General features: G+C 43.9%; 1 protein-coding gene across 2 annotated transcripts in view; it reads left to right on the forward strand.

Moving 5' to 3' along the window:
- Window positions 1–10671: 10671 nt before the first annotated feature.
- FAM117B (family with sequence similarity 117 member B) overlaps window positions 10672–14640 on the forward strand; it is an 80758-nt gene continuing 76789 nt past the window's right edge. For both annotated transcript variants that reach the window (XM_041737635.1, XM_041737636.1), the window contains exon 1: window positions 10672–11423. In XM_041737635.1, coding sequence (XP_041593569.1) covers window positions 10817–11423 — 607 coding nt within the window. In that variant the 5' untranslated portion in view covers window positions 10672–10816. The remainder of the gene's footprint in view (window positions 11424–14640) is intronic.

Here is a 14640-nt window from a genome sequence, read left to right on the forward strand (position 1 = left end):
TGTCCCAAGAGACCACCCCTTGTTAATGTCTACTGTCAGGTAGACTATTTTTTTTTTTGTCAGACATAAATTTTTTCTGTCATTTTAAAGCACATATTTGAATTTGTTGTGAACATGTCATTACATAGAAAGGTTGTAGCTTTACATTGATCTTTTCAAAATCCACAGTGCATATTTCTACTTCTAGAAAAATCTGCAGGTGACTACAACCACAGCAAAAGTGCTGAGCACAATTAAATACACAAAGTTCACCTGCCTGATGAACATTCTTTTTTTTTTTTTTTTTAAGTAAACTCTATATCCAATGTGGATTTTGAACTCATACCCTGGTATCAAGAATCACATGCTCTACTGACTGAGATAGCCAGATGCCCCCTGATGTACATTTTTATGTGCAATACAACTAAATGGATAACATGTCAGGTGGCATAGGTAGAGTTTTGCAAATTTTTAAATTTAGAGCTTTGTAAATTTCCAGTATTGTCTGAATTTTATAGCAAAGGATGTGAACAGTTGTCTATTTTTGTGAAGCAATTTTTGAAAGATTTTATTATGGACACTTTGAAATAGATACAAAGCAAACAAAAGAATAATGAACAACTTTATACTTATCACCCAGCTTTAAAATTATGAATATTCCATCATTCTCGTGTCATCCAAATCTCCATCTGTTTCCTCACTTGATTATTTTTTCCAATAAACATTTTCTATTACTCCCATTTCAGGTTTCTGAATCTGCCTAGTTGAAGAGCCATTTTAATCACTTAGCTTTGTTGATCAGCTCTGTTCCCCAATATTATCTAGCCTAAACAAAATACAGAAATATTTTGGATACTGAAGCTTATACAAATCTGCAGTTATCATTTACAAGTCCTAATTTCAAACTTCAGTGTTCTCCAAAATAACCTGGTTTTCTGAGATTTTTTTTACATTAAATTTTTTTTTGGTTAAAACTAATACATAAAAATGCTATAAAACTTCAAAAATCGGGGGGCACCTGGATGACTCAGTTAGTTAAGCATCCAACCCTTGGTTTCAGCTCAGGTCATGATCTCAAGGTCATGGGATCCAGCACTGGTATTGGTCTCTGCATTCAGTGTGGAGTTTGCTTGAGATTCTCTCTCCCTCTCCCCTTGTCCCTCCCCCTGCTCATGCTCTCCCTCTCTAAATAAATTAATTAATTAAATCTTAGAAAAAACACACACCAAAAAAACCCTTCAAAAATCATACAAAGTATGTGTATAAAAACAGAACATCTTCCCCTCCCCCTGAGAAGAACCCAGTTCCTCTTTTCGGAGACCAATTTCTTGAGACAATTTCCAGAAATACTCTCTGCATGCACACACAAGCATGTACATAGCTATAATCCTTAAAAGAAAGCCCTGATGGTGGTGTACACTGTTTTATACCATACCATGCCTTTGTTCATTAATATATATTTTAATAAACAGATTAGATCGAAGTGTTTCTGAAAAGGCACAAAAACTGCTGGTATAGGGAAACTGTATCTCTAACAGCACATCAGTGAATGAAGGGAGGAGGGAGCCAGTACCTTGCTTTGGGGAAGTAGAAAAAGCCATATGCTATTTGAGCTGAATCTTCATGGAAAAGCCTACATGGCTGAAAAGTAGAAGATTATTTTAAGTGATAATACTTACCAATTCCAAACCTAGTTTATTTGGGTTTTCTTTTCTTTTTTTCATGGCATATGTTAATTGGCAGGTACAAAATATCTAGAGCAGCTGCTAGTTTGTTGAAAGTCAGCCCTACTATGGTGAAAGATTATTAGAATATGAATCACAAGACCTGGGTTCTAGTTTTAGGCAAGCCATGTGACCTTTTCAGTTTCCTCATTTTTTATAATGAAGACACCTTGTACTTGTCTTTCTCATCAGGTTTTGGAGATTATCTGCTGAACTAGAGTACTACCCTATGGTGAAAGCAATTTGTTTTGGAGTCTAAGAGACAAGGTTTGAAATCACTATTCTGCTACTGTGAATGGTACAGTTGCTAAATCATTCAGTCCGTTCATAGGAGACTATTGAGTATCTTCCATATTGCAGACACTGTCCTAAGCATGAGGATACGAGGGTGAATTTAAGATAGGAACTTAAATTGTTTTCGAGCACTTAGTGTGTGCCAGCACTGTGCTAAAACCAAAACATAGTGGTAATTCCTTAGGCAGTCTCATTTGCTCACACAGCTACAAATTAACATCTATATGCTGAAAATCCCCAAATTTATACCTTCTGGCCTGACCTTTCTGAACTTGAGTCTTACATATACAATCTCCTTTTCAATGACTCCTTTTAAATAATTCCTAAAAGACTCAAACATAATACTTCCAAACCTAGACTAATTTCGATCCCAGGCTATCCTTCCATCCTCTCTTCCTCATCTTATTTTTTTTAAATTTTATTTATTTATTCATAGACACACACACACACAGAGGCAGAGACACAGGCAGAGGGAGAAGCAGGTTCCATGCAGGGAGCCCGATGTGGGACTCTATCCCCGGTCTCCAGGATCACACCCCAGGCTGCAGGCGGCGCCAAACCGCTGCGCCACTGGGCTGCCCTCTTCCTCATCTTAATAAACAGACCATCATCCACCAAGGTGTTCAAGCCAGAGGTCTGGGGGGACATCCCTGACAGCTCCTCTCCCTTACCTCTCACCACCTATAAGATAAATTAGTTTTACCTAGAAGGTAGATCTTGAATCTATCTAACGTTTTTCTCTCTGCAATCCCCTCTGCTGCTTCTTCTTCTTCTTCTTCTTCTTCTTCTTCTTCTTCTTTTTTAAGATTTTATTTATTTGAGAGAGAGGGAGAGAGACAGCATGAGTGAGGGCAGGGGTGGGGGGAGCAGAGAGAGAGAAGCAAACTCCAGACTTAGCAGGCAGCTCCTATGCAGGGCTAGATCCCAAGACCCTGAGATCATGACCTGACCTGAAGGCATACACTTAGCTGACTGAGCCACTTGTGCCACATCCTCCTTGCTTCTTTGCAGTAGACTCCTCACCATTTTCTTTGCTCCTTCTTGCTCCCTAACAAGCCATTGGCCATAGTGGCCAGAGTAGATTCCCAGCACGAAAGCAGCAGCAACAGTAGTGATAACAAACAAAACAAATTAAACAAAACTGAAAATAGAAGAATCCTTTCATTCCCATATCTTTCTGGGAGGAATTCAACCTGCCCCCCAGCCCACCCCCATCCCCACCCTCTCCACCCCAAGTCTGGGGCTTTTGTTGTGCTGATCAGGATAAATTGGTTGAGGCACAGATTTAAGTCAGAAAGGATAGGTTGACTTAGCTTAACAAGAGCAGGGAATGGGATCTTGAAGATGAGAGAATGAAGCCAAGCAAAGAAGAGCCAAGTACAAATCTGGCCTACTTTTTTGGGGTAATATTTAGAGAGAAGAGAGATTGTAGAGTATTACTGTGCTGTGCTGAGTAGAACTTAGATAAATCAGGATTTTTTTAAAATCATGTTTACTGAGATTCATACATGGAAATTTCCATTTTGTGCTTATTTCATAGGCCAGTAAATATTAGATTACTTTTCATTTTATATTCAGTATCTGTTGTTTTCTTTGAATGAGATCTTATGCTAATATGGGCAACGAGTGGGCTCAGCTTTATTCAAAATACACCATTGTGGGACACCTGGGTGGCTCAGTGATTTAGCGCCTGCCTTTGGCCGGGGGTGTGATCCTGCAGGCCTGGGATTGAGTCCCATGTCAGGTTCCCTGCAAAGATCCTGCTTCTCCCTCTGCCTGTGTTTCTGCCTCTCTCTCCCTCTGGGTTTCTCACGAATAAATAAAAATAAAATCTTAAAAAAAAAAATACACCATTGTACTTAGGATAAAATCTAAGTCCCTGGGTCACTTGGGTGGTTCACTTGGTTAAGGTCTGCCTTCAGCACTTGACATGATCCTGGGGTCCTGAGATCAAACCCCACATGGGGCTCCCTGCTCAGCGGGCAGTCTGCTTCTCCCTCTGCCTCTGCCCCCGCTGCTCATGCTCATGCTCGGTCTCTCTCTCTCTCTCTCTCTCTCACATAAAGAAGATCTTTTAAAAAAATCTAAATCCCTTACCAGGACCTAAAAATCTCTAAATCATCTAGCCTCTATTTAACTCTCCAATCTTATATCTGAACTAGTCTTTCCTTTGCTGACACAGGTCTTCCTTTGGTTCTTCAAGCACACAGAACCTTTTCCTTTCTTAGTCTCTACACAGCTATTCCCTCTTTGGAATGTTCTTTCCATGATGGCCCATTCTTATCTTTTTTTTTTTTTTTTTAAGATTTTATTTATTTATTCATGAGAGACAGAGAGAGAGAGAGAGGTAGAGACAGGGGCAGAGGGAGAAGCAGGCTCCATGCAGGGAGCCCGACGTGGGACTCCATCTGGGGCCTCCAGGATCATGCCCTGGGCTAAAGGCAGCTGCTAAATGAGCGGATCAGCCCCCCACCACCCCCCCCCCGGGCTGCCCTCCCCCATTCTTATCTTTTAGGTCTCATCTAAAATGTCACCTTTTCAGAAAGTGCTTTCTACCTAGCTTAGCTAGACCTCCATTTTTGTTGTTCCTGGCACTCTATGGTTTCCTTTATACAACTTTGCAGGTGGTAATTTATTCACATGTGTGGTTATATGTGTGTGCACACATGTCTGTTTTGCTCATTGTCTGTCTCTTGCAGATGTAAATCCAAGAAGACAATGGGCTTGTAGGTTTTTTCATTGCTGTAGGGCCAATGCCTCACAGTGCTCTGTGCAGAGAAGGCTGCCAATGAATATTTGAGTGAACAAACAGGCTCTTAAAGAGCTTAACACTGACAAGAAAATACAGATGCTGAAGATAATGTGTTATGATGACTATAACAGGGAAGTACAGTGTTACTGTAAACCTGAGGAAGGTAAATTAAGTGGGGAGCAAGACAATCCAGGCCTCCCTGATCTAAGAACTGATCAAGAATTGGCCTAGTGATGAGAATAAGGAGTGTTCCGGGCAGAAGAAATAACAAGTGTGAAGGCCTCAGGATGAGTATGAAGTATTTGGGGGAAACCAAAGAACACAGTATGGCTGCACTGTAAAGAGGAAGAGGTGGGCCCATGGAATGTGTGGCAAACCTTAAGACTGGGAACTTTATCCTAAGAGAAATGGAAAGTTTCAGACAATAGAGTGAAGTAATTAAGTTTGTGGTTTTAAAAGACTATTATAGATGTGTGGGGAATGGATTACAGGTGAGGAATGGGTAGCTCGGAGAAGTAGGCTAAGGCAGAGACGATCTAGGGTGACTAGCTAGGTAAAGTGTAAGAGTACAGGCCAGAAAAGATAGAGGCATGGCTGAGTTTTTTTTTTTTTTTAATTTTTATTTATTTATGATAGTCACAGAGAGAGAGAGAGAGAGAGAGAGGCAGAGACACAGGCGGAGGGGAGAAGCAGGCTCCATGCACTGGGAGCTGATGTGGGATTCGATCCCGGGTCTCCAGGATCGCGCCCTGGGCCAAAGGCAGGCGCCAAACCACTGCGCCACCCAGGGATCCCGGCATGGCTGAGTTTGGAGAAGAGTGGTAGATTCACAAAATATTCAGAAGCTAGTGTGGTTGAGATAACGGTGAGTCATTGGACTTGCCATATGGAGTGTGAGAGCCACAATGACTTCCAGGGTTTTGATTTCATCCACTGAGTAGATGTGGTACCATTTATTGATATGAGAGAAAACTGGAAGAGGAGCCAGTTGTATGTGAGTGAGTTGAAGGAAGATGACGAATTCAGCTGTGGACAAGGTTTGAGGTACCTGTGAGGTATACAAATATTGATGCCAAGCAGGCAGTTAAATAGGTGGCAGTGCGATGGTCCAGTCTGCTGCACACAAATGGAGCCATCTGTCTAGGGAATGAGTGGAATCAAAGGCTTGGGGATAGAATCCTGAGGTACTCTCACCATTTAAGGGTCAGATTGAGAAGTCAGGAAAAGTGACCAAGAAATAGAGAGGTAAGAGTAATGCGTGATGTATTGGAAGGCCTTAATGAAATGGTCTTAGACAAAAATCTCAGTGAAGTAACAGTCAGATTTTGAGTACAGAACAGTACTCAGGAATTTAAGCTCTGATAATTCTCCTTCATTAGGAAATTGTATACAGTAGCCCCTACTCATCCAAGGGAGATATATTTCAAGACCCCCAGTGGATGACTAAAACTGGATTGTATCAAACCCTATGTTTTTTCCTATACACACATACTTATGATAAATCTTTTAATTTATAAATTAGGCAAAGAGGTTAACAACAGTAACTTGTAACAAAATAGAACAATGTACTGTAGTGAAAGTTATGTGAATGTGGTCTCTCTCAAAATATATTGCACTCAGACTTTTTTTTTTTTTTAAAGATTTTATTCATTTATTCATGGGACACACAGATCGAGAGAGAGGCAGAGACATAGGTAGAGGAAGAAGCAGGCTCCATGCAGGGAGCCTGATGTGGGACTCGATCCTAGGTCTCTAGGACAATGCCCTGTGCCGAAGGCAGGCGCCAAACTGCTGAGCCACCCAGGGATCCCTGCACTCAGACTTCTTGTGTAGATGTGAAATGAAATACCCACAAGATGGAATGAAGTGACATGAATATCATAGATATTATGATATAGAATTAGGCTACTATTGATCTCTATTTTTCAGAAGTGGGATCATCTGCTTTCAGACTGGGGTTGAGTATTAGTAACTGAAACCATGGAAAGCAAAACCATGGATAAATGGAGTGGTTGTATCAACATTTCTTGGGGAAAACAAAAAACACCTCCTCAAATCCCACCTTAAAAATGACTTTTAGTTTCATAATACTATTTTATCCCTCAATATGTGTTTATAATGCATAAACATTTTTATATCATTGCAGTTGTAATGGATGCATTTTATTTTTTCCATTTTATTTATTTATTTTTAAAAAAGATTTTATTTACTTATTCATGAGAGACAGAGACACAGGCAGAAGGAGAAGCAGGCCCCATGCAGGAAGCCGGATGTGGGACTCTATCCGGGTCTCCAGGACCACACCCTGGGCTGAAGGCAGTGCTAAATCACTGAGCCACCAGGGCTGCCCTATTTTTTCAATTTTAAAGGAAAGGAATTTATGACTTATAATTATCATTTTAGTGGCTGTATAAGTTCCATTAGATGACATTTTTGAGATTTAGAAAAGGATATGGCTGATTCAGGCAGATAAACTTTTTCTCAGAATCCACCTTCCTTTACCATAACAAGATCACTTTAATTTTTTATTTTTTTTTTAAGTAGACACCACACCCGGCATGGAACCCTATACACCATGGGGCCCAACACACCTCAAGGCCCAATGTGGGGCTCAAACTCAGGACCCTGAGATCAAGAGTTGAACACTTAACCAACTGAGCCATGCAGGCACCCCAATAAAGTCACTTTAAAGAGTTAAGGAAGCAGAAGCAAATGAGCATATCAGTAATGTTGTCTCCTGGAGTTTAAATACAGATAAATAAATTTCAATATGAGGCTTTTTCAACCTCACACATAATTTGAACGATATCCTAAGAATGGGGTTAAACCAGAGGGACACATGTTTATTCTGTTGATCTTTGAAATACAAAGACTCACTTCATAGATAAACTGGGAAACTGAAGGCCAATATATCACCTTGAATGCAATTATTCTGAATCTTCAGCAACAGATCATGAAGTCAAGGGCAAGAGTAAATGATGCTTTTATGCATTGCCATTAAATCTTAAAAACAGGGGCGTCTGGCTGGCTCAGTCGTAGAGTATGTGACTCTTGATCTCAAGATCGTGAGTTCAAGCCCCGCACTGGGTGTGGATCCTACTTAAAAAAAAAAATCTTAAAAACAGACTGAAGAATTCTAAGGTGTCCAAGAAACTTACACACATATATGTGTGTATGTATAAATATAGCTTTCTTTGATGATTTCACACCTTCAAAATTCTCTTTTCAAGCCATCACAAACATCCTTTAGTACAAAAGGGCTGAAATAGTCAACACCTGCTTCAGTTCAAGTGCTTTCATTTGTTTAAAGTTGACTCCTAGACTGATGAATGAGGTAAACTGAAAAAGAAGCATTTTCTGGAAATGTGGAGTTTTTTTTCTACAGGAAACATGACAAAAGCAGAAAGTGAACTCATGATTGAGCCAAGGACACTTTAACTCTTTGATCTAGTGAAACTAGGTGTTGAAATCAGTACATTAGCTCAGAAAACCTAAAAGTCTTTTTCCACTGACAGATAGCTCTTTAGTTTGGTGATGTCAAAAGTAATTAATCAGGCACGCCTGAAATAATATAACATTGTGTATCAACTATACTAAAAAAGTTTTTAATTAAAAAAAAGAAAAAGAAATAAAAGCACTGAATGGAGGGATGAATTAAAAGGGTGGGCAAGGGGATCCCTGGGTGGCGCAGCGGTTTGGCGCCTGCCTTTGGCCCAGGGCGCGATCCTGGAGACCCGGGATCGAATCCCACGTCAGGCTCCCGGTCCATGGAGCCTGCTTCTCCCTCTGCCTGTGTCTCTGCCCCTCTCTCTCTCTCTCTCTCTCTGTATGACTATCATAAATAAATAATAAAAAAAATTAAAAAAAATAAAAGGGTGGGCAAAATATAATAATCTTGAACTCATCAGGAAAAGAAAACATCAGGAAGCCCCAAACATGAGGGCTGCTGGACCCCCTCAGTTTAGTTCAGTAAGTATGTACTGAGCTCCTACATTGTGCAGGACAAAAGTGTCAACTATAGTGACAATGACATCTTTTTTTTTAAATTTATTTATGATAGTCACACACACACACAGAGGCAGAGACACAGGCAGAGGGAGAAGCAGGCTCCATGCACCAGGAGCCCAATGTGGGATTCGATCCCGGGTCTCCAGGATTGCGCCCTGGGCCAAAGGCAGGCGCCAAACCGCTGCACCACCCAGTGATCCCGTGACCATGACATCTTTATTTAAAGGCTTGTCTTCTCTCTTACTCATTGTTTTAAGATGGGACTTCACCACCTGCCTGGATCTCATTGGCAGTTTCCCATGTGTTCTGTCTCATGTGCAGCTGTTTTTTTTTTTTTTTGTCTTAGGAGAGGTTGTTGGGATATCAGATGTCTCCAGAGCACCGACCAACTTAAGGTAGTTGGTTCATGGGCTAAGGTGTTGGGGTGGTTTTTCTGGTGGGGGAGAGAAGGAGTGGGTGATAATGAGACGTGTGGACCTCTCAATTACATGGAGACTCTGGAATTAACTGAGTATCTTCTACGTGCCATATTCTCATTTAATTCTTGGTTAATAATCATGATCGTATGAAGGAGATGGCTCTGCATTTTACAGATAAGGAGACTGGCTAGTGATCTATCTATCTAAGGTTACAGAGTAAGTGGTGGGTCTGGGATCTCAATCTCTTCTCCAGGTCTTCAAAGGCTTTCTTCCACAGTGCACAGGGTCCCAGGAGAATTTCAGGTCCAGAGAGAATCATACTGTGCCCTCCACTCTTACATTTTTACAAGACAAAGGATCTAGAATGGACATCTAAAGAACTAGTAAAAAGAGGTCATGGGCCAGCAAGCAATTCGTAGCCTGAAAAGTCAGTATGTGGTGTCTACCTCTCCTTGTTGTTGGTCTTGATGAGGAGCTCCTGAGATTATTTTAGACCTACCGTTACTGCCGGTCTTCTTAAGTTCTTGCCCATACTACAAAGACTTGTTTCCTTCATTAGACAAAACTAGTCATGGCTAGTCCAGTTCTGTCCCAAATAACGATGCCGAACATCAAATAAATCCCTTGGCGGACTACGGCACTTTCCGAACCTGTAGCACACATCTTTCCAAGGTATCGAGCAACGGTGAAGTTGCTGACTGGAATAAAATTCTCGATTCCTTGCGATGTAGGAAGGTGGCGACAGCATTTGGTTTAACTGGACTTCCTGGACACAATCAAAAAAAAAAAAAAAAAAAAAACACCCCACAGCCTAACCAGCAACATTTTAATCTCCCTGAGGTTTAGCTCGAGGAGATTTAAACAAACAAAAAGAAGCCGAGGTGTAAAATGCCCATAAAAGATCAGTTAAATTTCCCCTCCGAGCTCGGTCCAAACGTTGACGGAATTAGGACAGAACAAAAAGAGATGCGCTCACACGTCCTCCGCGCGGAGATACTGAGGTAAGGAGAGGAGTTCTGAGGGCGAGACTTCGGACGTCCTTGGGGACCGCTCCCGTCCGGGACCTTCTCTTTGGCAACACTCCAGAGTCCGAGGCCCCAGGGCTCCCCCCTGCGGGAAGGGGAAGACTCGCGTGGCCAGGGCGCGCACGCGTACATTCACGTGTACACACACACACACACACACACACACACCCGCGCGCGCGCACACTCTACACACACACACGGCCTGTTCCCTCCGCTCCCCCTTCCCCGGGGGGCGGGGCCTCTTTCTCTTTAAAGAGCAGACGGCCTCGGCGCAAACCCAGGCTCTCTAAGGCCCCGGGGGCCCGGACCCGAGCCGCGGGCAGCCAATGAGCGCGGCGGAGCGGCTCGAGCGCGGCTGACGCGGCACCAATGGGCGCCCGCGGGGGGCGGGGACAGCGGAGGAGACACTATTGTTGATGAGGAGGAGCGGCGGCGGCGGCGGCTGCACCACCACCTCGTTGCTGCCGGCCGCGGCCCGGGCGCCCCCTGCTCCCCGGATTCCGGCTTCGTCACCCCGTCGCGGGGACCTTCCCTCCGGCCTCGAGAAGCCGAACCCTGCAGCCCAACAACAACAAGCCCCCCCCGTCTCGCCCCGTCACCAGGGAGGGGGGGACCATGTCCCAGCGGGTGAGGCGCAATGGGTCCCCCACGCCGGCCGGCTCCCTCGGGGGCGGTGCGGTCGCCACGGCCGGGGGAGCCGGGAGCCGCCTGCAACCCATGAGGGCGACGGTTCCGTTCCAGCTGAAGCAGCAGCAGCAACATGGCAGCCCCACGCGGAGCAACGGCGGCGGCGGCGGCAACAACGGCGGCTGCTGTGGTGGCGCCTCAGGCCCCTCAGGCGGCGGCGGCGGCGGCAGCGGGGGCGGCGGGGGCCCGCGCACCGCCTCGCGCAGCACGAGCCCCACGCGCGGCGGCGGGAGTGCGGCCGCGCGCACCAGCCCCACAGTGGCCACGCAGACGGGCGCGTCCGCGACGTCCACGCGAGGCACCAGCCCCACGCGCGGCGCCGCGCCCGGGGCTCGCGGGAGCCCCCCGCGGCCACAGCCCCCGCCGCCGCTGCTGGGCACCGTGTCGTCGCCTTGCTCGTCGCCCACCCACCTGTGGACTGGCGAGGTGAGCGCGGCCCCACCCCCAGCCCGCGTCCGGCACCGGAGACGGTCCCCGGAGCAGAACCGTAGCTCCCCGGAGAGGAGGAGCCCAAGCGCCCCGGTTTGCAAAGCAGGTACGTGCTGGGGACCGCGCGGCGAGGGGAAGGCGGCGGGAAGGGGTCCGGGGCGCGCGCGGCTTTCGCGCGGGGACTGCGGCGCTACCGCGGAGCGCGGCGGCCGGGAGGCGGGGGCGGGGCCGGGGCGGGGCCGGGGCGGGCGGGGCGGGGCCGCCCTCCACACACCCCGCTCCGTGGGCGTCTTATTCATTGCTCGACAGACCTTGCTCCGGTCCGGGATAGGGCAGGTGCAGCCGCTAACCTGGTGGCTGTGCCGAGACGTGTTAATGATGAACCTGGGATTCTGGTCACCCGCTGGTTCCTGCTTACCCTCCCTTGGGAGTGAGGCTAGGCGTGGTTTGTCACTTGGGTAATGTTAGTATAGCACATGTCTGCTGCTAAGTATTTCTTTTTCTCAAAACAGTTTCAAATTGTAAAGACTGAATTCATTAGCATAGCAGATTTGGATTCCTGTAGAGACGTGAGGCTGGGAGCCTTTCGCATTTCCTAAGACTTGGTAAAAGTGGGTAGCAGAAAAGAAGTAAGTTACAGAAGATTCCTTTAGAAGGGTTATGGGCTTCCTCCTAGAGTCCAGATGTATTTCTGATATACAGATATTGTTTAGATGTAAAACCATTGATTTGTTTTATTAAAAAACGAATCTAACATTTATCCCTTTGTTATTATTTTAGGGATCCCTCAAAAAACCCTGTTGTTTTTCTATGTATTTGGGAGCTTTCTTGGAAAAGGTTCTGAATGAAGCTGTTGGGTTCCACTGGAGTCATTCATAAAGAGTAACTCAGAAAGAAATTCACATTGTGAAAGTGGAGAGATAAGATTTGTCATCGAATTGCCTTCGTGTTAGAATATAGTGAGAAAAAGAAATAGGTGGTTTTTAGCTTATGCAGTTATACTACCTTTATTCTTCTCTAGAGAATTTCTTTAGACTCAGGCAGAATTACTGGAAGTTTCAGGAAACTTAACACAGTACACATCTCAACCAAATAAGAGATGAAGTAGTTTTAAGGGTCTCTTCAGAAATGCAGGGAATGGGATGAATCTTTCTTACTATTTTATCAAAGATTTTAGACAATGGATACGTTTGGAGAGATCGCTCTGAAAAATGATCAATACTGTTTTCTAATTAGAAAAAGAATACTGTTTTAAACCTTTTGAAAATACAGATTTTTTTTTTAACTTTTACATTGTTAAAAGTACTAGAATCCTCCTCTCCTTCAAGTAAATAGTTGTCACTACTAAATTCCTACCGTATGGTTGGTGATTTACCTACAAGATCTCATTTTAACTCTCATGATAGGTTTTGGAGAGGTTAAGTAACAAGTGGTAAAGTCGTATTTGAATTTTGCTGGATGGTACTCCAAAACCGTGTCTTTTATATCAAGGAGGTAGCTTCATGATGTATAAGAGAGAATCTGGATATATATGATGCAGCAAAATCACACATGCTTAGGTTTTGAAGCAAGTCTTAGATGTATTGGTGAACAGAATTACTTCAATTTGCCCTCCATCTTCTGGAGCCGGCACAGTGTAGAAAGTGGAAGCAGAGCAGCAACCTGAGGAGAGTCCGGTTAAATTAAGTATTGGTAAAAAGTGGAAGAAGATGTTCTTTTCTTCTGCTCTTTAGGACCCTGTTTTCCAGGATTTGCCCATTGTTCATATGTCCCAAAACTGCCATGTCTCAGATCTCCCTTCCATTCATAAAAGTAACCCTTCTCAAAAGCTTCCCACAATCTCCCCACCAATACCAGAACAAAACAACCAAAAACCCCCCTGAAAATAAAAACTTTTTCCTCCAGTGCAGCACTCTCAACTAGATGTTGAAAGAAATAATGTTCATCATTAAGTCATACTGAAGTGAATGTCCGATAGCTTCCTTCTTGGAATGTCTGGTATCATTCTAGTGAACTTTCATGCAGAGTAGGACTTTCAGATTTCAGATTTCACGTCTTTATAATACAAACACAAACACAAAATTTGCTGTTTTCTTCAGACTAAATCTGGAGGGAGAGAAAGGGAAAAAGAATCTCTTTAATCATTGAGACTCCCTTTTTGCTTTGAGGGAAATTTTCTCCAATTTCCAGCCTCTGTGAAATGTGAAATCCTTACTGATAGAGGAGAAGGGCCTCTACTTCTGTAAACCTCATATGACTCAAATTCCAAGGATCATCTAGATAAGGCTGCCATCTTCAAGGTGTCTGTCACATGAATTGGATGCCCTAACCTTTATTAGGGAACCCAGTATCTGGAAGCCTCAGAGTTGGAGGGCTCAGAATCTTCAGGGGCATCTTATTCTGCTAGACCCCTACCCAGTTGCTTTATTCCTCTAGGGTCAGAGATAATCATTGGTTAATCCAGAACTTCCTTCTTTTCACTACAAGAAGGTAACCCAGGCATCTAGCCCTGACACATTTTAAACTTCTCACCTTCAGCGCCTGCCATCTCCATGGCAAAGTGGTTTGCCATTAGGAACTGAGATGTGCTTAGAGAGGGTAACTAGGCAACAGTGTTAACTGCAGATAAAATAGGGAAGAAGGTGAGGTTTGTTTTTGTGCTTTCCCCTCCTTTTGTCTTAATAAAATGTCAAATAGATGTATTACAAATAGAGAGGTGGCATATTAGCATAGGCTTTGGATAGACAGTCTGGGTTTAAATTTGTTTTCTACCACTTAGAAGCCATGTGATATGGGGAAGTGGATAACTTTCTAACCCTTAACCTTTTTATCTGTAAAATAGGTGATCATGTTGATATATACTTCATATGGTGGTAAGGATTAAATGAAAGGAAATGGAAAAATACTCAGCACAGTACCTCAGTATAAAAGTTAGCTATTGTGTATCACATTAGTTTTGCTTCTACTTCTAATGGATGTAACATAAATTGCCAACATAGGCTTAGTTTTCATGGTTGTATGAAATTTCAAATTGGAGAGAACACTGCCTGTCAGCATCCAGAACTGTAGCTCACCTGTGGTCTGGGTCCCCCCCCCCCCCGCCCCGGGTTTATCTCTATCAGAATTACTTAGGGTCCTTGCTAAAAATGCAGGGTTTGAAAGTCCCCCATAACACCCCCTCCTGTGATTTTGCTGTAATCTAAATTTGAAAAGTGGGCAGTAGAAGCTCCAAAGGAAAATAGTTTCATTACAGAAAAGAACGCTAGTATAGTATGTATAAAAATTAGTTTTGCAGTGTGGCTCTTACATATGTAGTAAGTTGT

This window comes from Vulpes lagopus, chromosome 22 (assembly GCF_018345385.1).
Source record: "Vulpes lagopus strain Blue_001 chromosome 22, ASM1834538v1, whole genome shotgun sequence".
Taxonomy (NCBI): Eukaryota; Metazoa; Chordata; class Mammalia; order Carnivora; family Canidae; genus Vulpes; species Vulpes lagopus.